This window comes from Amphiura filiformis, unplaced genomic scaffold (assembly GCF_039555335.1).
Source record: "Amphiura filiformis unplaced genomic scaffold, Afil_fr2py scaffold_23, whole genome shotgun sequence".
Taxonomy (NCBI): Eukaryota; Metazoa; Echinodermata; class Ophiuroidea; order Amphilepidida; family Amphiuridae; genus Amphiura; species Amphiura filiformis.
The window spans coordinates 89,963-116,014 of NW_027305487.1; the positions used below are offsets into that span (position 1 = coordinate 89,963).

Below are 26,052 nucleotides of genomic sequence, written 5' to 3' on the forward strand. Positions count from 1 at the left end.
TGACAAAAATGGGTGAACCTCCATGGCAAACGCATTTTTATATCAATAACCAATGATTTACCACCCCGAGACCCTCACACATCCTCTGCCAGGGGCAGATGCATATGGGGACCTAGAACTGGGGCCAAACATTATTTATGTAAAAACGGGGTGGAGGCATAAATCTGAATTTGGAGTTAGACTATTGTAAGACTGTAGATGTCGGAGGTCGCCGTACCATTAAAAAAAAACATTCACTTGTACATTTAGGTAATGTTTGTAAGCCTAAATATCATATTATTTGCATAACACATTATTTACCATCACTACAGCATTGGAATGCTATTGCCTGCCACATGCGCGTATTTTTTTTTGGGGGGGAGGAGCTTTGGGGGCGCCAGCCCACCGGGGTAAAAGCAGGGGGCTGCCAAAATGAAGGGGCGGCGGAGGAAGAAGGGGCGGCAAAAACAGGGGCGACAAAAACGAAGGGGGCGGCAGTAAATAAAAAAGGGCGGAAAAATTTGATAAAGCATAAAAATTTTTGAAAAAATGGTATTATACATCAAAATGTGCTGCTTTTATGGCGCTTGCGCCTGAAACCCTTTTCATTGGGGATTTTTGAAATCAACGTTCGTCGGAACGATATTCAGGTGACCTCGAGCCTTTCATATAAATTAATAGTATCTCGCTATCAGTTGCGCGATATTTAATCCGATTCAACTCGGCGTGTCATCATATTTTATTCGTTGCCGTATACATTTTGACGTCACAAAAAGTATTCGAAGCCGAATATTCGCCTTCGAATATTCACTATGAACCGACCCTTAATGGTTTTTAATCTTTCTTCCTCCATTCTTACGTCAGAAAATTTATTTCTTTTCTATTACTACCTCAAGAAATAAAACAATGAAATAGACAAGGACACGAAAAAATCTTATTGGTGAACAATTGGTAACGGCGTCGAGCGCGCAAACCGTGCCGTGGTAACGGCGTCGAGCGCGCAAACCGTGCCGTAGTTCATTTATTCATCATAATATATCTTTTTCTTCTCATATTTTTCTTCTCATATTTTCGTAATATTCAGTCATTCATTTCATATTTGCATACATATAACATATTCATGATCGCGATTATATATTTCCAACGTAGGTTGACATTGAATATGGGTAAATTACTTAATAACGTCTCAGATCGCTCAAATCCCGAGGGATTTTGAAGCCAGCAAGGTGGTGGATGAATCGAGTTTAAGATAGGCATTTCTGGCCTTTTCGGTCTTCCATCGTCCATGTTTTGAGATCAGAAAGGATGGCACGTGAGCATTACAAGCAGCTGATGCTCCCCCGGACCTAAGGCTATGAAGGCCATATAACGTAATGTCCGGAACTAGGGGACTGAGTGCATTTAAAACGATCTCACGAGTGCGGGTATAACTCAATGAACTGGAAGAAGGAATGAGACCCGAACGTGTACTGACTAGCCTACGTAAGACAGGCAAAGGTGAATCTGGGGGATCGCCTAACGCTTTGAAGAACCGCTCCGCGACGACAACTGGGCATGTCGGCTTTGAAGTCCTGGCGATTACCACGTCTGCTCCATCCCTATATTGATCCGACTTTGATTTTGCTAGGTGTATAGTCATACGATCAGTTGAAACAGTACAGTCTCTTCTTGTGATCAGACTCAAGTCGTCGAAACGCAGAAAGCCGGCATAACTCACGAAGCATGTGAATAAGACACGGAGGTCGGCCAAGTTTGCGTTGGAATGACCGTGCGAGCTAAATAACTTGACCAACGTGTCTGAAGTGATGGGCTCCTTACGAACGGTTGGAGTTGATCTTAAGCGCTTAAAACCTTGCAAAGCAGTTTTCACCATAGAGTTAGACGTTGGTGAAGGAATACCGGCTAGACCGTGCGCCCAACTGACGGCTGCTGCCGCGGATACCGCGATAGATTTTGGACCTGTGGCAGCGAGGTGTGAAATATAAAGGGAAAAATGAAAAGGGCTAACGGGAAATGTGGAAACTTCAGGATTTGATGAAGCCCAGGCCTCCCATTTTTTCCACGAGGCTAGGTATTTCTTTGTGGTAGATGTAGCCTTTGCTGACATGAGAAGGGCCGGAAGATTGACGCTGGCGAGATGTTTTAAAGTAGGGTCTTGAAGCGAAGATGTTAAACATTTCCAAGCACCTGCAAAGCAAAAATAAAGAACAGACACCAATAGGTTCATAACAATGACGCTAATAGCGTCTTGTAGGCATTCAAAACATGCATACAATAACATGCACAAAGGATTAAACTGTAGAACAATCGCAAATTGATTGAGTTATTATTAAATTTTTTGATAACTTTAAGAAGTTAAAGATGCTCTTACGATGGCTGACCAATTATATATAACAAGCGACAATGGATTCTATGAATATTAAACTGAATGTGAGGTAGGCCTATAAGTTAATACAGCTCTATGGCTTAAAAAGTGCAGATTCGGTGTTGAGCGACGGGCCAACGACGCGGCGTTGGCGCTCAGTGGCCACGAAAAAACCCCGGTGGAGGAAACGTGAGTGCATCCAGGACGCTCAACGGAGGTGCACTCCCCCTGGACCGAATATGTATGAACAATTCAAAGGGAAAAAACAAAAAAGTAATGACAAACGAAAAAACAAATTTTGGGTGGGTTTGGGCGGGAAATTAGGTGTTGCACGGATGCTTGCTTGACTGAGAGTGAGCTATCAAAAGCGAATCCCAATTGTGGTAGTATGGGTGATTATGTAATCGCCTTTATTGTGTACCGGTAAACGGTACAACGACCTTTCGTACGCAAACGAAAAGAAATTTCACTTTCTTCCTCGATTCTTACGTCAGAAAATTTATTTCTTTTCTATTACTACCTCAAGAAATAAAACAATGAAATAGACAAGGACACGAAAAAATCTTATTGGTGAACAATTGGTAACGGCGTCGAGCGCGCAAACCGTGCCGTAGAGAAACGCAAAAGAAAGGGCAATGTTGCTACTGATACGAGAGTGAACTCATGCGCAATAGAAACGATAGTAGAGCTGATATCAAATAATCAGTCACTCGTGACAAAAAGCCTTTTAGTATCTTGCCTCAAACTGGCTAAATTCATCCAAAAAACGTCAAATATACATATGGTGGCAAGCGCCTATAATACATATATCTGCCTCAATATGGCAGTGAAAACAAAGTTCCTCAATTCATACAAAATTACTGCTCGAGTAAGCAAATACCCAAGCTGGTGCCCCAAATAGGCTTAGGTCTAAATGGGTACTTTGACCTCGTGATTATCTAAACACAAGCCTGGCAATAGCCAAGGTCAGAGGCACAAAACCCTCTGTTTATCTTCCTAGGTAAGCATCTATGATCAATTCTCAAAGCTAGCGTCATGAAATTGGGCGCGCTACCGAAAATGGAATTGGGCGTGATGCGTGGTGGGATGAATGAAATATTCAACAATCGCCAATCATGGATTGATGTGTCAAAATGGGTACCATCAGGGCATATGGATGGCCAAAAGTATGCCGAAAGCCACCTAGGAATAATGAGTGTACCGTGACCTTTACTTTTTCGTAAATGCCTCATAGAGTGCACTATGAGTGAAACTGGTGGGCACAAATAATTGTTCTCACCCGACCAACTATGACAAAAAGCGTCTACGCCCAATGAGCCGCGGCACCAAAATCTTGAATTGAACTTCCGAATCTTGAAGGTGTCGGGAGAGGCAAAACGGTCAAAAGTATGCGGCCACCAAATAGTATCAATGTAATCAAAATCTGATTGATGAATGGCCCAATCGTCAAAATCTGAAACTCGGCTGATCTTATCAGCAATGGTATTCATATCGCGAGGAACCCATTCTGGCAATAGCACGATGTTGTGCTTCATTAAAAATAAAAAAATAGACAATGCCAAGTCATGCAAATGAGGTTTCATGCTACCATGCTCAAGGATACGAGGGACGTTGGTGTTATCTGTGTACCAGCGGACCTTTTCATGTGCTAACTCCTCACACAGTTCAGTAAGCAAAAAAGGACCCTGAAATTTTTGAGGTCTGTAAAGGGGGGCCCCAAAAAAATTTCGTGATGATTTTTTTTTGCATCAGTCCCCCCTTACAAGTGTATGTGAACGGTCCCTAATCAAACAATTTTTAGGCCCAAGTTACTATATCGGGGCCTGCCCTATTTAGTAACTATAGGCCCCAAGATAGTAACTCGGGGCCCTAACTTAGTACCTTGGGACCCCAAGATAATAACTTGGGCCACAACTTGGGGCCCCAAAATAGTAGCTTCAGGGCCCCGACTTAGTAACTTGGCGCCCAGACTTAGTAACTTGGTGCCTAGACTAAAGAACCTTTGGCCCGTGATAGTAACTCGGGCCCACACTTGGTATCTCAGGATCCCGAGCAGAGTTATTAGTCTCTTGGCCCCAAGTTACTAAGTCTAGGCTTAGATCTTGTGCCCTGAATTTAGTATCTTGGGCCCGGATATCTCGGGCTCCAAGCTACTATGTCCGGGCCCCGAGTTACTAAGTTAAGGCCCTAAGATACTATATTAGGGCCCCGTATCTTGGACCCTGTGTTACCAAGTCGGGGCCCTGCCCTACCTAGTAGGCCTAAATATAGGCCCATGAGATACCGGTAGTCAACTTGTCCCCTGACTTAGTAACTTGGGGTCCTGTGACAGAGTAACTCGGGGTGCGCACTAGTGACTCAGGGCCCCCTGCTCAGAGCCCCAACAAGAGTTATTACCTCAGGACCCCAAGTTACTAAATCGGGGCCCTGGATAAATAAATAAATAAAGAAATACACAAATAATAAAGAAATAAAAAATGCAACACTGAGAATTTTTTCAAAAGTTTTATTTTTATCTTATGTTACATTATTATTATTTTAATATTTTTCTTGAGAAATTTGTCTTTTAAACGTAAATCAATAAGATTAAACATTAATAAACAAACATTTTTTATTTTTCATTTAATCTTTTCATTATAAGTACTTATAACAAAAGTAAATCAATCAAAGAAACCAAGCATCTGCAATATCAAATTAGGCCTATGTACATTGTATATACATTCATATATTTCAATGTACTACATGCATATGCGAGACACACCAAGGATTCTCGAGATGGTAAACCCGACACGAAGGCATTCACATACTCATTAATATTCATAACCTGCTCTACGTGGTGCCGAAAAGTGCTTCCCGTGCTCATCTTGTGTCTCAAAAAAGGAGGGCGCTCTGTAAATTTGTAGACCTCAGTTGTAAAAACAAGAAATGTCTCAGTTCATCATTTTGATCATTTGTCAATCTTCTACTCTAAGCTTTGTAGACAAATTGTGCAAATTTCAGAGTCCTGTTGCTTTGAGAGTAACTGAAAGTTACTAAGCTCTGAGAGTTCCATGTATGAGAAAATCTTGCTATTTTTCATTGAAAACTGTGTAATAGAGAGTTAAGGCCGGTTCAAAGTGAATATTCGAAGGCGAATATTCGGCTTCGAATACGTTTTGGGCGTCAAAATATATGCGGCTTCGAATATAAAACTATGAACCGGAGAAAGATATATTTCTACAATTCACAGCGTTGCCCGACTGTTAACAAGTATTGCCCGTTGACCAAGGTAATCAAAATTTAGAGAATTTCTTTAACGAAGTTAATAAAATCATAATAGGTAAACTCCATTGAACTATTGTCATGATTTAATGTCTGTATAAATGGGTCTAAATAGGAGCAGTGGCGTAACCAGTGGGGGCCGGGGGTGCAAGCTGCCCCGGACAAAAAAAACCTGGAAGAAGAGTCAAAAATTAATTGGGAAGGGATGGGAAAGAGAGAAAGAAAAGAGGGAAGAAAAAGAGGGAAGAGAAAGGGAAAGAAGAGAAAAAGGGGAAGGAGAAGAGAAAAAGGAAAGAAAAGGGAAGAGAAAGGGAAAGAAGAAAAGAAAAAGAGGGAAGAAAAGGGAAAGGGAGAAGAGAAAAGGGAAGGGACTCAAGGGAGAAGAGAAAAGGAAAAGAAAGAGAGAAGAAGATCTATAGGCCTACTACTTTCATTGTGAAATTTGTACTCTGAAACACTGATATTTTCTAATATGCTTCGTGGTGCTCAGCCCCCTTGAGCCACCGCCACCGCCGCCGCGGCTCGGCGCCCACACAAAGTCAGGCGCCCCTCTGCAAAAATACACAGAGTCAGGCGCCGATCTGCACAAAATAGAGGGGCGTGCTGGTTACGCCCCTGACCTGAATAGGAGTAAAAAAGATTTGCTTTTCGGGGCATTTACGACCTGCCTGTAACCTGCGCGGAGGTTGACCCATACCTTCTTGCAGATTTCAGCTGCAAAGCAAATCAAGAAATGAATGAGTCAATAGATAAATAAATAAATAAAAAATAAATAAATAAATAAGTCAATAAATAAATAAATAAATAAATAAATAAATAAATAGATAAATAGATAAATAGATAGATAGATAGATAGATAGATAGATAGATAGATAGATAGATAGATAGATAGAATAAATATAAAATATCATAAGATGTGATTGAAGCGACGACAAATATGACAGCCCTCACAAGTGTTATATATGAGACCATCCAATGGTGACCCACCAAATATATATCTGTCGAGTTCAACAAAATTCAACTCCCACAAATATATTTCCGGTGAATACTTTTTCATTCCCTCATTTCAATATATAGTTTTGGTTTCTCTATTGTTCAGAAACCAAAAATCAAGGGATTAAAATGTGGAGATGAACTGGTATGCAATCATAACACTATTGTGCTGGGAGGACACAAGAGGGTATATATAATCAAAAGTATAATGGCCTATAACCATACGTATATAATAGCCTATTGTGCTAACATTTTCATTATCGATATCTATCAACGCGGGCGACTTTTGCCGTAGGTGGCATACTTCCATGACACCATAAAATTACAAATGATGGATATATACGAGACCTAGGCCTACATGTAGAAATCATGTGCATATATTGAGGGGGTGGGGGGGGTGTTTTGTTTATTTGTCTGAAATATAAACGATGCATGATGATGTAGATGATTTGATTATGAATTAGATTATTCCCCGGAAAGCACAACCCATACCTCTTACCTATGTTCCCTCCGCCACCTATATATAACCTCCTCCTCCCCCCCCCACACTCGATATCGACTCTTCCCTATTATTCCACTCCACTCTTGAGCCCCCTCTCCCCTCCTTCCCTTCCCACTTCCAATGCTCTCTCTCCTCTGTTTCTCTTTCTTCCTTTCTCTTACCCCCTCCCCCCTCACACACACACACATACCCTCTTTCCCTGGCGATCTCTTCTATCTCTCTCTATTCTCCAATAAATAAATTGAATACAAGTTAGTTTAAACCAGCTTTCTATGATATTGATCTTCCGTCATGCGACATGCACATAAATAGAGTTATGTATAATAGTGTTGATATCAATGAAGTCATAATCTGTCAAGTGGCTATTGTAATGTCTGTGGAAATATTTCGATGGTCTATATATTTTCACAGTGAAATCAGCTTAGGCTAATTTCGTAGTCTCTTGTCAATGCTTTCAAACTAAATCAATGCTTTCAAATGTAGACTGCTTTGTTCGACTTCTCTGCTCGTGAATATTGCACTGCGAAATTTAAACATTTCTTTTGTATACTTAGATCAGGTAACTCGAAAATCCTGTAATTTTATTTGTCACACAACTTATAAGAAACTGAAACCAAAACCGAAACTACCTGCCACAAATGTTTAGTTTTAAACAAAAGGTAGAAACAATGAGTTCGATATCTTGTGATTCAAGTGGTTAGGCAGGACAATAGGAAACCACGTGACCAAAACCAAAACCAAAACTAAAACTATATATTTGAAATGAGGCATTGGCTGATATGCACTTGAGATCGGTATCATCAAAGTAGTATTGCTCTCATTTCATGATTCATTGAGCAATCAATTTTGTCATTCGACTGAAATACGCGTCAAAAGATAAAAAGTCTCGTTCCGAAATTGTGTAGGCCTACATTGCTAGGGCCTAAGTGTGTCTTAATGCCTGATTCACAAATTATAGAAATAAACAAGAATTTTTTAAAAGAACAGGCAATGATAGGGTACCAACGTTCGTGGTTTTGGTTGTTCTGCATAGTTTATAAAGATATTCATTGCAAAGCGCTATATATCCATTCCTACATGTTACTTATTTTGCCCTCTTAATTAATAATTATAATTATGAATTTGACTGATAACAACGCATCACATCTTTATTCCGCCCAAAATAACATTTTATAGGTGCCAAAAACGTCAAGAATTCCGCTAGTGCGGAAAAGATGACAAAAATGGGTGAACCTCCATGGCAAACGCATTTTTATATCAATAACCAATGATTTACCACCCCGAGACCCTCACACATCCTCTGCCAGGGGCAGATGCATATGGGGACCTAGAACTGGGGCCAAACATTATTTATGTAAAAACGGGGTGGAGGCATAAATCTGAATTTGGAGTTAGACTTTTTTTCTGCATCAGTCGATTTAAATAGAGCTACGTTAATATGGAAACATTCACTTGTACATTTAGGTAATGTTTGTAAGCCTAAATATCATATTATTTGCATAACACATTACTTACCATCACTACAGCATTGGAATGCTATTGCCTGCCACATGCGCGTATTTTTTTTTGGGGGGGAGGAGCTTTGGGGGCGCCAGCCCACCGGGGTAAAAGCATGGGGCTGCCAAAATGAAGGGGCGGCGGAGGAAGAAGGGGCGGCAAAAACAGGGGCGGCAAAAACGAAGGGGCGGCAGTAAATAAAAAGGGCGGAAAAATTTGATAAAGCATAAAAATTTTTGAAAAATGGTATTATACATCAAAATGTGCTGCTTTTATGGCGCTTGCGCCTGAAACCCTTTTCATTGGGGATTTTTGAAATCAACGTTCGTCGGAACGATATTCAGGTGACCTCGAGCCTTTCATATAAATTAATAGTATCTCGCTATCAGTTGCGCGATATTTAATCCGATTCAACTCGGCGTGTCATCATATTTTATTCGTTGCCGTATACATTTTGACGTCACAAAAAGTATTCGAAGCCGAATATTCGCCTTCGAATATTCACTATGAACCGACCCTTAATGGTTTTTAATCTTTCTTCCTCCATTCTTACGTCAGAAAATTTATTTCTTTTCTATTACTACCTCAAGAAATAAAACAATGAAATAGACAAGGACACGAAAAAATCTTATTGGTGAACAATTGGTAACGGCGTCGAGCGCGCAAACCGTGCCGTGGTAACGGCGTCGAGCGCGCAAACCGTGCCGTAGTTCATTTATTCATCATAATATATCTTTTTCTTCTCATATTTTTCTTCTCATATTTTCGTAATATTCAGTCATTCAATTCATATTTGCATACATATAACATATTCATGATCGCGATTATATATTTCCAACGTAGGTTGACATTGAATATGGGTAAATTACTTAATAACGTCTCAGATCGCTCAAATCCCGAGGGATTTTGAAGCCAGCAAGGTGGTGGATGAATCGAGTTTAAGATAGGCATTTCTGGCCTTTTCGGTCTTCCATCGTCCATGTTTTGAGATCAGAAAGGATGGCACATGAGCATTACAAGTAGCTGATGCTCCCCCGGACATAAGGCTATGAAGGCCATATAACGTAATGTCCGGAACTAGGGGACTGAGTGCATTTAAAACGATCTCACGAGTGCGGGTATAACTCAATGAACTGGAAGAAGGAATGAGACCCGAACGTGTACTGACTAGCCTACGTAAGACAGGCAAAGGTGAATCTGGGGGATCGCCTAACGCTTTGAAGTACCGCTCCGCGACGACCACTGGGCATGTCGGCTTTGAAGTCCTGGCGATTACCACGTCTGCTCCATCCCTATATTGATCCGACTTTGATTTTGCTAGGTGTATAGTCATACGATCAGTTGAAACAGTACAGTCTCTTCTTGTGATCAGACTCAAGTCGTCGAAACGCAGAAAGCCGGCATAACTCACGAAGCATGTGAATAAGACACGGAGGTCGGCCAAGTTTGCGTTGGAATGACCGTGCGAGCTAAATAACTTGACCAACGTGTCTGAAGTGATGGGCTCCTTACGAACGGTTGGAGTTGATCTTAAGCGCTTAAAACCTTGCAAAGCAGTTTTCACCATAGAGTTAGACGTTGGTGAAGGAATACCGGCTAGACCGTGCGCCCAACTGACGGCTGCTGCCGCGGATACCGCGATAGATTTTGGACCTGTGGCAGCGAGGTGTGAAATATAAAGGAAAAATGAAGAGGGCTAACGGGAACTGTGGAACTTCAGGACTTGATGAAGCCCAGGCCTCCCATTTTTTTCCACGAGGCTAGGTATTTCTTTGTGGTAGATGTAGCCTTTGCTGACATGAGAAGGGCCGGAAGATTGACGCTGGCGAGATGTTTTAAAGTAGGGTCTTGAAGCGAAGATGTTAAACATTTCCAAGCACCTGCAAAGCAAAAATAAAGAACAGACACCAATAGGTTCATAACAATGACGCTAATAGCGTCTTGTAGGCATTCAAAACATGCATACAATAACATGCACAAAGGATTAAACTGTAGAACAATCGCAAATTGATTGAGTTATTATTAAATTTTTTGATAACTTTAAGAAGTTAAAGATGCTCTTACGATGGCTGACCAATTATATATAACAAGCGACAATGGATTCTATGAATATTAAACTGAATGTGAGGTAGGCCTATAAGTTAATACAGCTCTATGGCTTAAAAAGTGCAGATTCGGTGTTGAGCGACGGGCCAACGACGCGGCGTTGGCGCTCAGTGGCCACGAAAAACCCCCGGTGGAGGAAACGTGAGTGCATCCAGGACGCTCAACGGAGGTGCACTCCCCCTGGACCGAATATGTATGAACAATTCAAAGGAAAAAACAAAAAGTAATGACAAACGAAAAACAAATTTTGGGTGGGTTTGGGCGGGCAATTAGGTGTTGCACGGATGCTTGCTTGACTGAGAGTGAGCTATCAAAAGCGAATCCCAATTGTGGTAGTATGGGTGATTATGTAATCGCCTATTGTGTACCGGTAAACGGTACAACGACCTTTCGTACGCAAACGAAAAGAAATTTCACTTTCTTCCTCCATTCTTACGTCAGAAAATTTATTTCTTTTCTATTACTACCTCAAGAAATAAAACAATGAAATAGACAAGGACACGAAAAAATCTTATTGGTGAACAATTGGTAACGGCGTCGAGCGCGCAAACCGTGCCGTAGAGAAACGCAAAAAAGAAAGGGCAATGTTGCTACTGATACGAGAGTGAACTCATGCGCAATAGAAACGATAGTAGAGCTGATATCAAATAATCAGTCACTCGTGACAAAAAGCCTTTAGTATCTTGCCTCAAACTGGCTAAATTCATCCAAAAAACGTCAAATATACATATGGTGGCAAGCGCCTATAATACATATATCTGCCTCAATATGGCAGTGAAAACAAAGTTCCTCAATTCATACAAAATTACTGCTCGAGTAAGCAAATACCCAAGCTGGTGCCCCCAAATAGGCTTAGGTCTAAATGGGTACTTTGACCTCGTGATTATCTAAACACAAGCCTGGCAATAGCCAAGGTCAGAGGCACAAAACCCTCTGTTTATCTTCCTAGGTAAGCATCTATGATCAATTCTCAAAGCTAGCGTCATGAAATTGGGCGCGCTACCGAAAATGGAATTGGGCGTGATGCGTGGTGGGATGAATGAAATATTCAACAATCGCCAATCATGGATTGATGTGTCAAAATGGGTACCATCAGGGCATATGGATGGCCAAAAGTATGCCGAAAGCCACCTAGGAATAATGAGTGTACCGTGACCTTTACTTTTTCGTAAATGCCTCATAGAGTGCACTATGAGTGAAACTGGTGGGCACAAATAATTGTTCTCACCCGACCAACTATGACAAAAAGCGTCTACGCCCAATGAGCCGCGGCACCAAAATCTTGAATTGAACTTCCGAATCTTGAAGGTGTCGGGAGAGGCAAAACGGTCAAAAGTATGGGGCCCCCAAATAGTATCAATGTAATCAAAATCTGATTGATGAATGGCCCAATCGTCAAAATCTGAAACTCGGCTGATCTTATCAGCAATGGTATTCATATCGCGAGGAACCCATTCTGGCAATAGCACGATGTTGTGCTTCATTTATAATGAAAAAATAGACAATGCCAAGTCATGCAAATGAGGTTTCATGCTACCATGCTCAAGGATACGAGGGACGTTGGTGTTATCTGTGTACCAGCGGACCTTTTCATGTGCTAACTCCTCACACAGTTCAGTAAGCATTTTGAATACGGCTGCTAACTCGCGCCACGTAGAGCTACGTAATTTCTCGTCCGCAGAACATGAGCCATTGATATGCAAATGGGAAGACCCAACAACATAACCACCATAGCCAGAGTCGCTTGCGTCCGAATATACGGTGCGAGTGGGTGTATGTTGATGCTTAATAGCAAAACCATTAAAAGCATTGAGATTAGACTGCCAAAATTGTAATTCACCAGTTACGCAATCGGGAATAACAAAAGAATCTCTCCACGATGACCTCGCCTCAATACATCTATACATGGCACGTGTCAAGAGGCGCGTGACTGGTCCAAGGGCAAGGGACATGGATATTATTTGACCAGCGACTGCAGCGAGCGCTTTAATTTGAATCGGTTCTGCACGAGCGTGAGAGACTAAAATATCCTCAATAGATTGAAATAATTTTGCTGTTTTGGTCGCGGGCACCGTAAAGGTTAATGAACGGGAATCAATAACAAGGCCGAGAAATTGTATACTGAGTTGAGGTTGCCATAAACACTTTGTTTTACTGGGAACAAAACCACTTTTGGTCACGCATTCTTTTACAAAAGCGGAGTTACGCAACGCTGATTCTAAATCGCGAGATACAATCAATCCGTCATCTATGTACATAAAAGATGTGATACCTTGTGAGCGCCAATGATATACAAGCGGTCTTGTTAGCTTCGAAAACAAATAACAGGCGCTTGTGAGGCCGAATGGGAGGACTCTAAACACAAAAAATCTAACCTTTGCGTTAGCATCAAAGCGCCAAGCAAATCCCAAATACTTTTGGTGGGGAGGGAATATGTCGACATGGTGGTAACCAGATTCTAGATCAAAACTCGCATAAAATTGATCAAAATCGAGGACCTGTGAAATGTATTTTAAGTCCTCGTATTTAAACTTTGTTTTGAACACGAACTTATTTGGGTGACGCAGATCGAGTACCAACCTTAACTTTTTGCCCTTGGCCACTGTCAAAGGGTTGCAACAATAGGGGGGTGAATCTATTTCAATAATACAGCGCTTGCACAACAGTTCCGATATAGCGGAATTGACAAATTCGGGGTGATCCAAGCTTGACCTATTGTTCTTTGCAAAAAACGGTGGCGGCGTAACAATGAATGGTATTTTATATCCCGAACTTATAACATCAAGCACAAATTCACTTGCTTTCAAATTATCTTTCCAATACAAGTAATGGTTTTTCAATCTACCTTGTACTCCTTCCGGTGGTTTAACATCCCCTTGCTGATACTCCCAATCTCTAGTATTTTGCGGCTGTGCTTGGTGGTCCTGACTGCTGCCGCTGAATGGATCGAAGGGCGGGGCAGGACGATCTGACGTGGCCTTGTAGCCCGCACTGGAAACAGGTCCGGGAGTCGTTGAAGCTTCGGTAGGGACGAAAAAATGGAGACTGCCTAGCAGTAGAAGCAAAAGAACTCGTTGCGGGTCTGATATATGGCGCAAAAGTCCCTGGCCTTGAATATGCGGCGTTGCTACCACGTTTTTTGGTTGCTGGTTTCTTCGCCGCGGCTGCCTTCTCGGCCTTTTTGGTCTTCCTGGCGTCCTCTGGGTCCGAGGCAAGGTTATCCGTGACATATTCTTTAACTACTCCCCAACCCAGCTCGGACCGATCGGCGAGTTTGATTAACTTCTGACGCTCTTTTATTTCGTTAATGGCGTCTTGCAAGTTGGTCTTTGCCTCATCCACGTCGAGTGTCTCGAGGTTGCTCTGTGCGGATTGGATGTGTGTCAATACTTTTTCAGTATGCCTGAACTGTTGCTCATTTCCTAATCTCTTGAACGCAGGGACCTCAGTGAGCCGCTGTCTTTTGCATTCCTTTTCCACGCGGCTTTCGAGGCTGTCCTTTAATGAGTTAATAGCCGCAAGTACCTCAGCGTGGCTGTTGGGTGGGGCAGCCGGTGGGTTTGGCTCGCCGTCTTGCATAGTTGAAAACCAAAAATATACGTGGTAGACACTGGGTTGAAAGAAGAAAATTAGGTGTTGCACGGATGCTTGCTTGACTGAGAGTGAGCTATCAAAAGCGAATCCCAATTGTGGTAGTATGGGTGATTATGTAATCGCCTATTGTGTACCGGTAAACGGTACAACGACCTTTCGTACGCAAACGAAAAGAAATTTCACATACTGATCGATGTTGCCGCTAACTTGAAATCCTGGACACGCCCCTGCAGATAACAGCAAATGGATACTGCAGAGTCACAGACACAGAGTATCAATTTCACGGATTTTTTTCCCCAAGTGCACCAATGTCATCTAAACAGGGCCGTTTGGATTTATTGTACAAAGAAATGTCAGATCGCAGATCTCGTGGGTAATGGCAAACTATTCTGGCACCGTTGAATGTGACATGAATGATTCGCTATTATCTGCATATATTCATTTTAAGGGGTGGGGTATGAACCTTTGGACAGTATTTAGTGTGGGACATTAGAGCACATCAGACATATCGAATTGCATTCTGAATACGAAGAATGTCCTTTTTTTGAAATTCGCAATGTAATGCACATTTTATGGCAAATTTAACAGTACTCGAAGTAAACTTTATAAATATGACAATATGCACTTAAAGTGTATGTAGGTGGGATGAAAAGCCAACGATCAATTGAAAATTTCGACCTTTTGTATTGAAGATATGGATTTTTCCCCCAAAACACCAACAAAAAATAGGTCTTTTTGGGAAAAAAATCCATATTCTCATTATGAAAGGTCAAAACTTTCAATTGATCGTCGGCTTTTACTCCCAGCTACATACACTTTAAGAATATATCATTAGATTTACAAAATTTACTTCGAGGACTGTTATATATCAAAAATGTGAAAAAATTATTTGATATCAGAAAGACATTCTTCGTATTCAGAATTCAATTCGATATGTCTGATGTGCTCTCATGTCCCACAAAAAATACTGTCGAAACGCTCAAAACGCTCATTCCAGATCCCTTAAGGAGATGCGATATATTTAAAAAGAACACATGTTGACGAAAATGTTAGCTGAGCAGAACAAGTTATTTATTCGACTCAGACAAATAATAGTACTTGGGAAGAAGAAACAGAAAGTTTGGCTTATCACACCGTTTTCAATTTGTACTCTAAAAAGCACGAGCTACAAGTAACGGTGATATATGTAAATTGTACAGTACCGTACAAACTCGATAGTTAGCATATGTGCTTAATATCGAGCGCTTTTAAAACGTGCAAACATGAAGAGCCCATCCACAAAAGTGTAATGGGTTTTGAACAAATCATCGATACACATAGTTATATACGAACAAGTAAACCTGCAAATGTGTATCTCAACCCCATTAGCTCAGTTGGTAAAGCGCCAGACTTTGGCACAATTTCATGTTTTCAAAAGCGCTCGTTAGTAAGCACATATGCTAACTATCGGGTTTTTACGGTACATCACTTATGTAAACCCCAGATGAGCAGGGGGGTTTAGATTCTTGTCCACCCGTAGTTTTTTTTCTTTGTATGTGAAACTATTAGAATTCTGTAATTCCAAATGCAATTGAAGATTTCTTTGGTAAATTTATCGCTAAAAATTATTATAAGTACTGTTTCATGGAAGCAGAGTCTGGGTGAACAATTGTATTCTTTTATTTAACCGGAGATGATGGAGAACTTAATCACACAATCTAAACAAGTGTCAGAGAAGACAGCTGCCTGTGCAATGATATCTTGACACTAAAGGCTCGATTTATAATCTGTTCACTTTCACTCATTGATCTTGTCATTCGTGTATACATACAACAACACGCCTTTTACGCTAGGCAAAGTGGAAGGAAAAAAAAGAAAGACAGAAAAAAAGGAAACAGGCTGGAAAACAAGCAGGCACATATCAGAAAAAAAATGGGTTTTCAGGGCCTCTTTAAAAGAACCAATAGTGCTGGTATTTTTAACCAAAGCAGCCACGATGTTGAATAAGCAAGAGGATGCTTGGAAAAATGCCATATCACCTCCTTAAACGCGAGACTTGGGATCATGGAGACATATTGGCAACATTAGAACGCTAGGAGTAAGAAAAAGCTTTATGTGAATAAAAAAAAAGAGAGATGTAGCTTGGTGACAGGTTGGTCGAATCAATATGTCATATTATAAGCGTATATGATGTTGAATGGAACGGTTTGGAAAACAAATTCTAGAAAAGTAAAAGGAAGACAATTAAAACGGAAAACAGGTTGAAAAACGATCAAATACATATTTATAGTAAAAATATGGGCTTTGGGGTCTCTTAGAAGAAAAACAATAGTGCTGGCATTTTTGACCAAAGCAGGCGAGTTATTCAATGCGTGAGGGGCTGCTTTAAAAATTACATCACGTGCCTGAACGTGAGACTCGGGAACATAGAGACGTTAAGCAACAGAGGAACGCAAGCAGTAAGATAAAGAAGAGATAAGATATATCAGGGTACCGGGAAACAACTTGGTAGAAAACATCCGGACTAACATTGGTATACCCCAGGGAAACTGTCACAGCCCAGTACTTCAGTTCATCTTTTGTGACAGCTGCCTTAAATGATGAAACAACCCCAGAAGTAACCACCTCCGCAGTACATGATCATGCCTACTCCACATCACCAAAACCTACTGCAGAATTACTACCAAAACATCTTCAAGATCATGGCCATGTCGTAGTAAAACAAGACATGTACTTTGATATAAATCAACAATATGCTGACGACATCAGTTGGGTCACCACTGCGGAACACAAAACATTGACAATATCAAGAAAGCCATCCCAAATCAACTAAAAGAGTACAATCTTCATGCATGTAAATGAAAAGAAAACAGCTAAGAATACAACGTAAGCAGAAATGGAAATGATCAATGGAAGAAATGCAAATATCTCGGCTCTCTGTTAGACTCAGAATGTGGCATCAACTGAGGGAAAGGACTTTCAATCCCTAAGGACAACTATGGCAAGGACACTTCCCAAAGCTCTCGAATAAACAAGGCGATACATTACTCCGACGGCTACTAACCATATTAAATGGCCTAACACAATATCCAATGCAGATTTATATTAAACACCCAAAGAAACCATTAAATGGAGCAAGAAAATAAAGAAACGACGGCTATCATGGCTACGATATTTACTTAGAATGCCAGAATACATCTTCCAGAAAAGCAATGACAGAATATATATAAAAAACAGAAAAAAAAGGAAAGCCAAAGACTATTGGGATGATTTTGATCTAAAAAGAACGGACACAACTAAATGAAATTTATAATACAGGGTGTCTCAATAAAAATAGGCCCCATGGAAAGTGGTGCATAACTTAAAATATCGACAGTGAAATACAAAAATGTTTAAAGATTCAAAAACCATGAAGTGTCTGCTTACCAGTGCTGCAAAAATGATCCAAATCCGTTCATGCGTCACTGAGATAATTAAGTTTGTACAAATAGACACATTTTAAAACATTCCAATGGGAAATACACGTTAAAAATAATATTAGTTTATTATAAAAGAAATAAAAGAAAACGCAAAGTGTTGCTGAGTTTAAAATCAATCAATCAATCTCCCAAAGAATGTTTTTCACATGTTTCTCTTTGGGTTAAGGGCTCGGATAGCAACGTTTGCACAGTATTTGTTGGAACCTGAGAGCACACCAGGCATATCTAATACGAGGAATGTCCTTCTGATGTCAAATATTTTTTACTTTTGTGAAATTCGCGATATAACACACATTTTATTGCAAATTATTTTTTTTAAATATATTTTTGATGTTTAACCATCCTCGAAGTAAACTTCATCAATCTATATACTTAAGGTATGTAGCTGGAATGAAAACCCGACCATCAATTGAAAACTTTTCCAAAAAGACCCATTTTGTGCATGTGTGTGTGTGTTTTGGGGACAAAATCTTAATTTTCAATATGAAAGGTCAAATTTTTCGATTTTATGATAGACAGCTTTTCGTCCCAGTTATACTTTAAGTACGTACATATCAATAAGTTTATACAATTTACTTAGATACTTAAATTTAAAAAATATCAATTTTTAAGCATTTGTCATAAAACGGTATGTCGCGTAGTAAAAACTAGAGCGGTTCTCGGCTTTTGCGGTTCTCAGCATTCGCGCTTCACGGTGGGTTCGTGGTATGGGTAGGGGAACCTTGTGTGATCCTGGATGGTGTGTTTTATTTATTGGTTTATGTCTTTGTGCTGTTTTGGCCCCTATGTGTCGTTTCTGTTCAGAACCTTGTGTGATCCGAGTGTGTATTGTTTTCTTTGTGGTATTTTATGTGTTTTAAATATATATGTTTGTCTGCCTGTACAATTGGAATAAGCAATGCAAGAAACATCATATAGTGTGATTTGATGACAGTAACGGTAAAAAGGATTTATGCGCAGCTAAACGCATGGATTTAAAATCTTCATATCTTTTTGTAGGCTGTAATTTGAGCGTCAATCACAACCTTGTGCGAGTTGTATACAAATATGTGCTTTTTTTCTGAAAATTGGAAAAACAAAATTTGAAAGAAAATATTTTTTAACAAAAAAAAAAAAAATGGGATGTGTCCCCGACTCCCCCTCCCAACCTCGCGCCTATATTATCGTTAGGCCATGTGTCATACACAAGCGAATACAGGACATACACTACTGGGGAATGATGAGTAAATGTTGTACGCGTTATTCGCCGTCGAAGTGAAGTAGTTAATCGGATTAACTACCATAGAAAATTATGGATGAATACAATTTTGACTATATCGCCCTGCACTACAACGTTCACGCGGGACCGATGCATTGAACCATGATAGGCAAAGAAAAGCTGATTAGTATCTTTGAAAAGAGCTTTATTGTATTCAATCTATTTTTGCTGACATACACAGGTGATTAGTGCAATCTGCTAGTACGGTAGTGCAGGGCGATCTATTCAAAAATTGTATTCATCTATTGCTATGGTAGTTAATCCGATAACTTCGACGGCGAATTGAAAGGCTGAAAATGTACACGCCCTAGGAGGCTCAGTCTCACAAGTTGCATTCGTTACAAGACCCTTATTATAACCAATGGCGGTGCCAGGATTTTTCGGGGGTTGGGTGTGGCATTTGATTTTCAGGGGGGTTAACAAATTGTGCATAAAATTGTCACAAAAAGAAGAAATGTTCGTAATTTGGGGTTTTTACTGGAGGCAACAGGGGAAAGAGTTCAAACCGGGAAGGGGGTACATTTCCCCCGATGTCCCCTACCGCCGCTACTAATTATAACGTTGTAAAAAAACGGTTGTTTTAACGAATCAGATGATAAAAAAAACTCTGTTTTTAGGCCTATGATATATGAAATTAATTACCTTTAATAATATATTGATTTGCAGCTTTATAAGCCCTCCGTGATCTTGAAGCAATGGGTTTGAAGTTATCTTGATCCTATAATTTTAACCACTGCCCTCGTGGTCATAGCATAGAGCAGTCAATATTCGATATTTTTTTATTCCTATATAACTTTGACAAGAGTTTGAAGTACCAAATTTGCTTCTTTTTCCCCTTTGTCGAGACTTTTCATTTGGCAGTTGTTTTATTAATATAATATGAAAACAATTATTCTTATGCACATGTTTATGCAAATGTATACAAAATCCAGGGTGAAAAATAGTCTACCTTGTTTTTTAATAAAATGTACTTCAGGCAACTATGGCCAAAAAGTAGAGCAAACAAAAACACTAATTTTTACGTGTATTTCAAGGGGACGCTCATTATTGGTGTGCGCCCTTAACGTTACATCATGTCCGTTTGATTCTTTATCATTGTTCTAAAGTCTGCACAAAAAGTAAAGCAGCTGTTATAAATACGCCTATAGCTTTAGAGCCGCCGCTACTGATTATAACGTTGTAAAAAACGGTTGTTTTAACGAATCAGATGATAAAAAAAACTCTGTTTTTAGGCCTATGATATATGAAATTAATTACTTTTAATAATATTTTGATTTGCAGCTTTATAAGCCCTCCGTGATCTTGAAGCAATGGGTTTGAAGTTATCTTGATCCTATAATTTTAACCACTGCCCTCGTGGTCATAGCATAGAGCAGTCAATATTCGATATTTTTTTATTCCTATATAACTTTGACAAGAGTTTGAAGTACCAAATTTGCTTCTTTTTCCCCTTTGTCGAGACTTTTCATTTGGCAGTTGTTTTATTAATATAATATGAAAACAATTATTCTTATGCACATGTTTATGCAAATGTATACAAAATCCAGGGTGAAAAATAATCTACCTTGTTTTTTAATAAAATGTACTTCAGGCAACTATGGCCAAAAAGTAGAGCAAACAAAAACACTAATTTTACGTGTATTTCAAGGAACGCTCATTATTGGTGTGCGCCCTTAACGTTACATCATGTCCGTTTGATTCTTTAGCATTGTTCTAAAGTCTGCACAAAAAGTAACGCAGCTGTTATAAATACGCCTATAGCTAATAATTGTTGTCACAACATTTCAACATAGAGGGAAGGATGAATCATTTGCGCGCATTTTAATATTAACAACACGGTAGTGCTTTTAAAGAAAAATATCCGAATTAAAAAGTTGCAGTTTACAACGATCAATGGTTATTATGCCAGCACGGTTAACTTGCACCTAAAGCCCGCCATTTAATATCTTCACGCTTACACAGCAAAAAAATGGGAGTAACATTTTGAGTAAAAAACGAGTAATAATTTACTAAAGAAAATGCGAACCTCGAAATTTTGATTACTCCTCCCGAAAGTAAAATCTGATAAGTTTTACTTGAGTAAAGTTTACTCGGCAGCGTAGTAATATATGCTACAAGTTCGGATTTCGCTACCGATTTAGGTTGCATTGGAGTAAAGTTTAGTCGGTACAAGTTCGGAGTTCGACGACGCGACGCCATTGCAAGCCTATACGTGTGTTGCGGAAGATGGAAGAAGTACCCTGGAAAAATATGTCAGTGTGGTGTTGAGTGGCGACTACCAGAGGTTTAGTGGAAATTTTCCCCATTCTTGAAGGTAAGAGCTGATTATTTTGACCCGCAGGTTATGCAATAATTGTGTCATTGTGTGATGCAATAAACATTTCATGTTTGGCATGAAGTTGGTAAACGCAATGCAAATGAATTTAAGCTTACTCGGTCCAGTATGCTTATGCTCTGAATGTAGTATCCTGCCCTGCATACGATCATGCTGATATATGTGCAATAAACCAGCCTATCATTTGTTTTATTGTGTTTATTTATTATGGTCCTGTGTCACAACCTGGGGTACCTTTGTGTTACATAGTAAAAAAATGAAATGGTTCATACATTTTACCTACACATCTCATTTGAAGTGGTTCATCCTTCTGAGCATTTTGACACCTTTTTTATGGAAATCGGTTAAAAAATGAGAGAGTGCGGGCAAAAAAAAAATCACAAAGTAGGGAGGATGTAACCCCACCTCTTTTTTCCACATTTACAATCATTCTGAGCAAGTATTGGTCTTTTAAATGAACTTTTGTATTTATTCACTTGGTTTAGATGTCTGGGAGTTCATTTAGACATTTTTTACTAGATTCAAATTTTTAAAGGGGTTTTAAATCAAATTTACAATATGAATCCCTCCCCTAATCCTCCTCCCCTAATCCTCAGCCACCCTTGGCACATTTCATGCCAAACGTCATAAGAAAATAATTGAAAAATATTTGAAAACAGGATAAAAACATGAGTAATATAGAATAAATTAGCCTCATTTTAAGACCTAATTGAATCTTCTAAGTGAAGAAATACTCAAGAGACAGTGTTTTGAAATCCAAACTGCACATCAAAATGTAACAAAGCCACCTTTTTGTGTACCCCAGTATATGACACAGGATCTTATGCGAATTGGTACATCAAGTTATGGAGGACAGAATTTTATTTAAATGATGATGACTCTGTTATGATGAGTGACGTCATACTGCATACCCTCTAGGCCATGCACGTGTGGCAAGGGGCTGTGTTGCCCCCCCTCCCCCCCGTCCCCCATGCTTTGATTCTTTGGCAAGCCAATTATGCCCATGTATACATGTGTTGGGTTGTGCAATAATTACAGGGGCTGAGAAATGGAGGGGTTTGATTTTTTAGCAAACCAAAAAGGAGGGGGAGGACAAGCATTTTTGACCAGTCAAAGGGAAGGGCAAGTAATTTCTCTCAAGAGCCATGTTCTCACAATGAGTTTTTTGTTTTATCCTTTTTGATACATGAAGAGAGTTTTACAACTATAGCTTGGATGAGAGATACTCAAGTTGGACATGGGATCTGAGGGTTAAAGGAACCAAGTGAACTGCCTGGTATCTGTGGTATAAAGGACATGATGAACATTATCAATTGTATACTTAAATGAAAAGTAAATAACCAAATTGTACAAAGGTCAGAAAATAAAATTGCTCTGATTTGAATAGAAAATGATGCAAATCGTTCTCTTCCCAAGAGGAAAAAGAAAGAAAGAAAATTTTGAACTATCGCTGATGCCTGGTCCCAGCAAACACAAAACGTTTTCAAAACGTTTCAAATTGGTTTTAGTTTGGTTTCGTTTTTGTAAAACGTTTTTAAAACGTTTTAAAAACGCTACCGCGTAACCGTGGTTTCTTGATTGCTGATTGTTTGCACAAAAACGTATTAATAACGAAATAATAACGTGTGCAAAATGCTCACAAAACAACCGTTCATATAACGTTTTATTACAACCAAATATTTTCGTAACTTAGGCATTATTTATTTTGTCATTATTAAATTAATCGTATGTTGCCATTCATCATCATCATCATCATCATCATCATCATCATCATCATCATCATTATCATTATCATCATCATCATCATCATCACCATCATCATCATTATTATCATCATCAACACCATCATCATCAACATCATCATTAAGTCAATTGTCAAAATATAGAATTGACAGTTATTCCTCAAAAAAGTATGATCTATTAAATGTTGTGCAAATATTTCGATGAAATGTATCTTGAACAGACTTTTCTGATAGGAAAACATGGGCCTTCTACATTCATTGTACTGACCTGCAAAAATACTGAGAGATCAATGAACTTCTAAACCGTTGTCTTGCCGTTTGTAATTATGAAAGATCGTAAATTTATTGTTTTTGCAAGGGTTTCAAATGACTTTGCAACCTCGTAGCTCTGCTTTGGCTGCAAAGTGGATAACACGTATGCTGGCAATTTGCGTAGGCCTACTGGGAATGAGACTATACGAACTTGACCCTGAGAGGGTCTGCGATTTGAAAGTGGTATTTGAACTCCGGGTTTGAACTCAAGTATAGCAACCGGTATAGCGGTTTACAAACATGTACATATCGCACTGGACAGTCTAGTCTGACAGTTAGTTATATTATTGCATGTATATATATTTATATTTCAAATCAACTCGTCGCTCTGCTGCAGGATTATTATTGAGAAATGACTTAAATGTCTGTGTATAGGCCTATACACAAGCTTTGACCAAGTTCGGGGACCAAATGTTCTTTTGGAATATATCGTTGCAGGTTTTTTGTTTTGTTTCTGCATTACACTCTCATGACTCAGAACTGACTTATAACTGTTGCAATCGGATGATGTAATATTATCCAAAAGAGTGACATTTTCGGGTAAGTTAAAGTATATTTTAGACTTTTATCATAATCCAAACAGGTAGACACCCGGGGTAGACATGTATATACATGTTTGATGTTGCAGCCTGCAGCCAGTAAGAAGAAACTTATCAATGGCCTATAGGAACATGGAGCTGTTGGGGTCATACGTTAGCTAATGGTGTAAATTTATCAGCCATGGCTGATGTATAACAACACACGGCTTCATGTTTTACTACAGAGTTTGCGTCTGGACTCCAGTCACAAAACATTATACATGTACGGATGTAACCATAACGTCGCATCGTTTGCTGCAGAAGTACGGTAAAGAATTATTGTTAAACTGTTTTTCGATACTTAACAAAAATTAAAATGTATTTAAACAAATGTTCGTTACATTGTTGTTCCCCAAAGGTAACACAAACCCTCCCAGGAACGGTTTTTTACCACTTTTTTAACGTTATAATGGCGTTTTAAAAACGTTACTAAAACGCTTGCAAAACGCCACATTTTACGTTTTTAAAACGTAATATTGAAACGCATTCGTAACCAAACTGACATGTTTTTTTTAACGTTATAATGGCGTTTTAAAAACGTTACATAAAAACGTTAATAAAGCGTTTTCAAAACTCCACACTTTTGCGTTTTTAAAACGCAATATTGAAACGTTTTCCAAACCAAAGTGAAACGGTTTTTTAACGTTATAAAAACGTATTTTGGCTAGCTGGGGTTACATGAGAGCCAATGGCTAATTGATCTTTATCATTTCATATTCTGGTAACTTTTAATATTAAAATATTGCAGATAATAGTACTAACTATACACTGCAAATAATGTTGGTCAAAAAAATGACCAACAGTTTGGTCTATATACAACACATGAAACAGTTGGTCAAAATTTGACCAACAAGAGTTGTACAAAAATTATGACCAACAGTTGGTTTACAAAAACTTGCTCAAATATTGGGCAAAGTATTTACCCAACACAGTTGGGCAATTTGTTTTACCAATTATTGTTTAAAATTTGAACAAACTGTTGGGAATTTTTACACGGTATTGGTTCATATGTTGGTTTATTTTTGCATAACTGTTAAGCAAAACATTTGACCAACATAGTGGGTAAATATTTTTCACTAATTGTTGGGCAATATGTAATAAAACTGTTGGGCAAATAGTTGATTGTACCAATTGTTGCACAAAATTTGATTAAACTGTTGGGCATTTTACACATTATTGGTTCATATGTTGGTTTATTTTTTGCTTAATTATTAAGCAAAATATTTGCCAAATTAGTTGGGCAAATATTTTTCAATTGTGAGGTGAGTTTTCTCTAAATTAATTATAAATACATACAATATTACATGGTGTTACTTGCCTCATTTCATTCTGACCACTGTGTATGAAAAAATACTGAGAAATTTAGTGAAGTTATTTTCAAATACTTGATTGATTAATAAAAAACTGATACGTAAGCTTATTAACTGCTCAGTACAGACTGCCATCATCCATGCATGGCTATGCGTGCATATCACGAGTGTCTGACTTGTACATGTCGTAAAACAACTTCACTAAATTTCTCAGTATTTTTTCATACACAGTGGTCAGAATTAAATGAGGCAAGTAACACCGTGTAATAATGTATGTATTTATAATTAATTTAGAGAAAACTCACCTTTAAAGGTGTCAATTTGCTGTCCCAGCCCCCACTCTGCCAGCAGCACCCATGTCATCCGCCATTTTACGATAAGATCGAAAATGTGCTTTCCAGAACCGTACCGCGCGGATGTTGACCAACTGTTGTTCAATGAAAAGACAACAGTGCGCATGATCGAACACTTTGCTCAACATTTTACATCTTTTTGCCCAACAACTTGTAATTCACACAATTTACTACAAAGTTGCCCAACTGATGTGATTTATTTTGCACAACAGTCGTATATAAATTACGTGGCCAAAAACTTAACCAACTTTACTCCTCTCGTAGTAAATAAAGATAAATAAATGGTCAAAATGAGAGGTTGCCCAATAAGAATTTAGATTTAACTATTATTGGGCAAGCCGTGACCAACAAATAAGTAAAAGAGTTTGCCCAACCAAATAGGTAGAAAGATTTGACCAACTTTTTTGCA

General features: G+C 39.1%; 2 protein-coding genes across 2 annotated transcripts; both read right to left on the reverse strand.

Annotated features, from left to right (window-relative positions):
- Positions 1-966: 966 nt before the first annotated feature.
- Positions 967-9,144, reverse strand: LOC140143577 (integrase/recombinase xerD homolog). Its single transcript, XM_072165395.1, has 2 exons — positions 9,114-9,144; positions 967-2,166 (listed from the first exon to the last, which is right to left on the reverse strand). Exons 1-2 carry the CDS (start codon positions 9,142-9,144, stop codon positions 1,175-1,177), a joined length of 1,023 nt encoding a protein of 340 aa, XP_072021496.1. The 3' UTR covers positions 967-1,174.
- Positions 9,145-9,486: 342 nt separating this feature from the next.
- Positions 9,487-12,655, reverse strand: LOC140143548 (integrase/recombinase xerD homolog). Its single transcript, XM_072165372.1, is given in 4 exon segments — positions 9,487-10,294; positions 10,296-10,348; positions 10,350-10,477; positions 12,241-12,655. Coding segments are annotated over 4 exon segments (1,404 nt in total).
- Between the last annotated feature and the right edge of the window lie 13,397 nt (positions 12,656-26,052).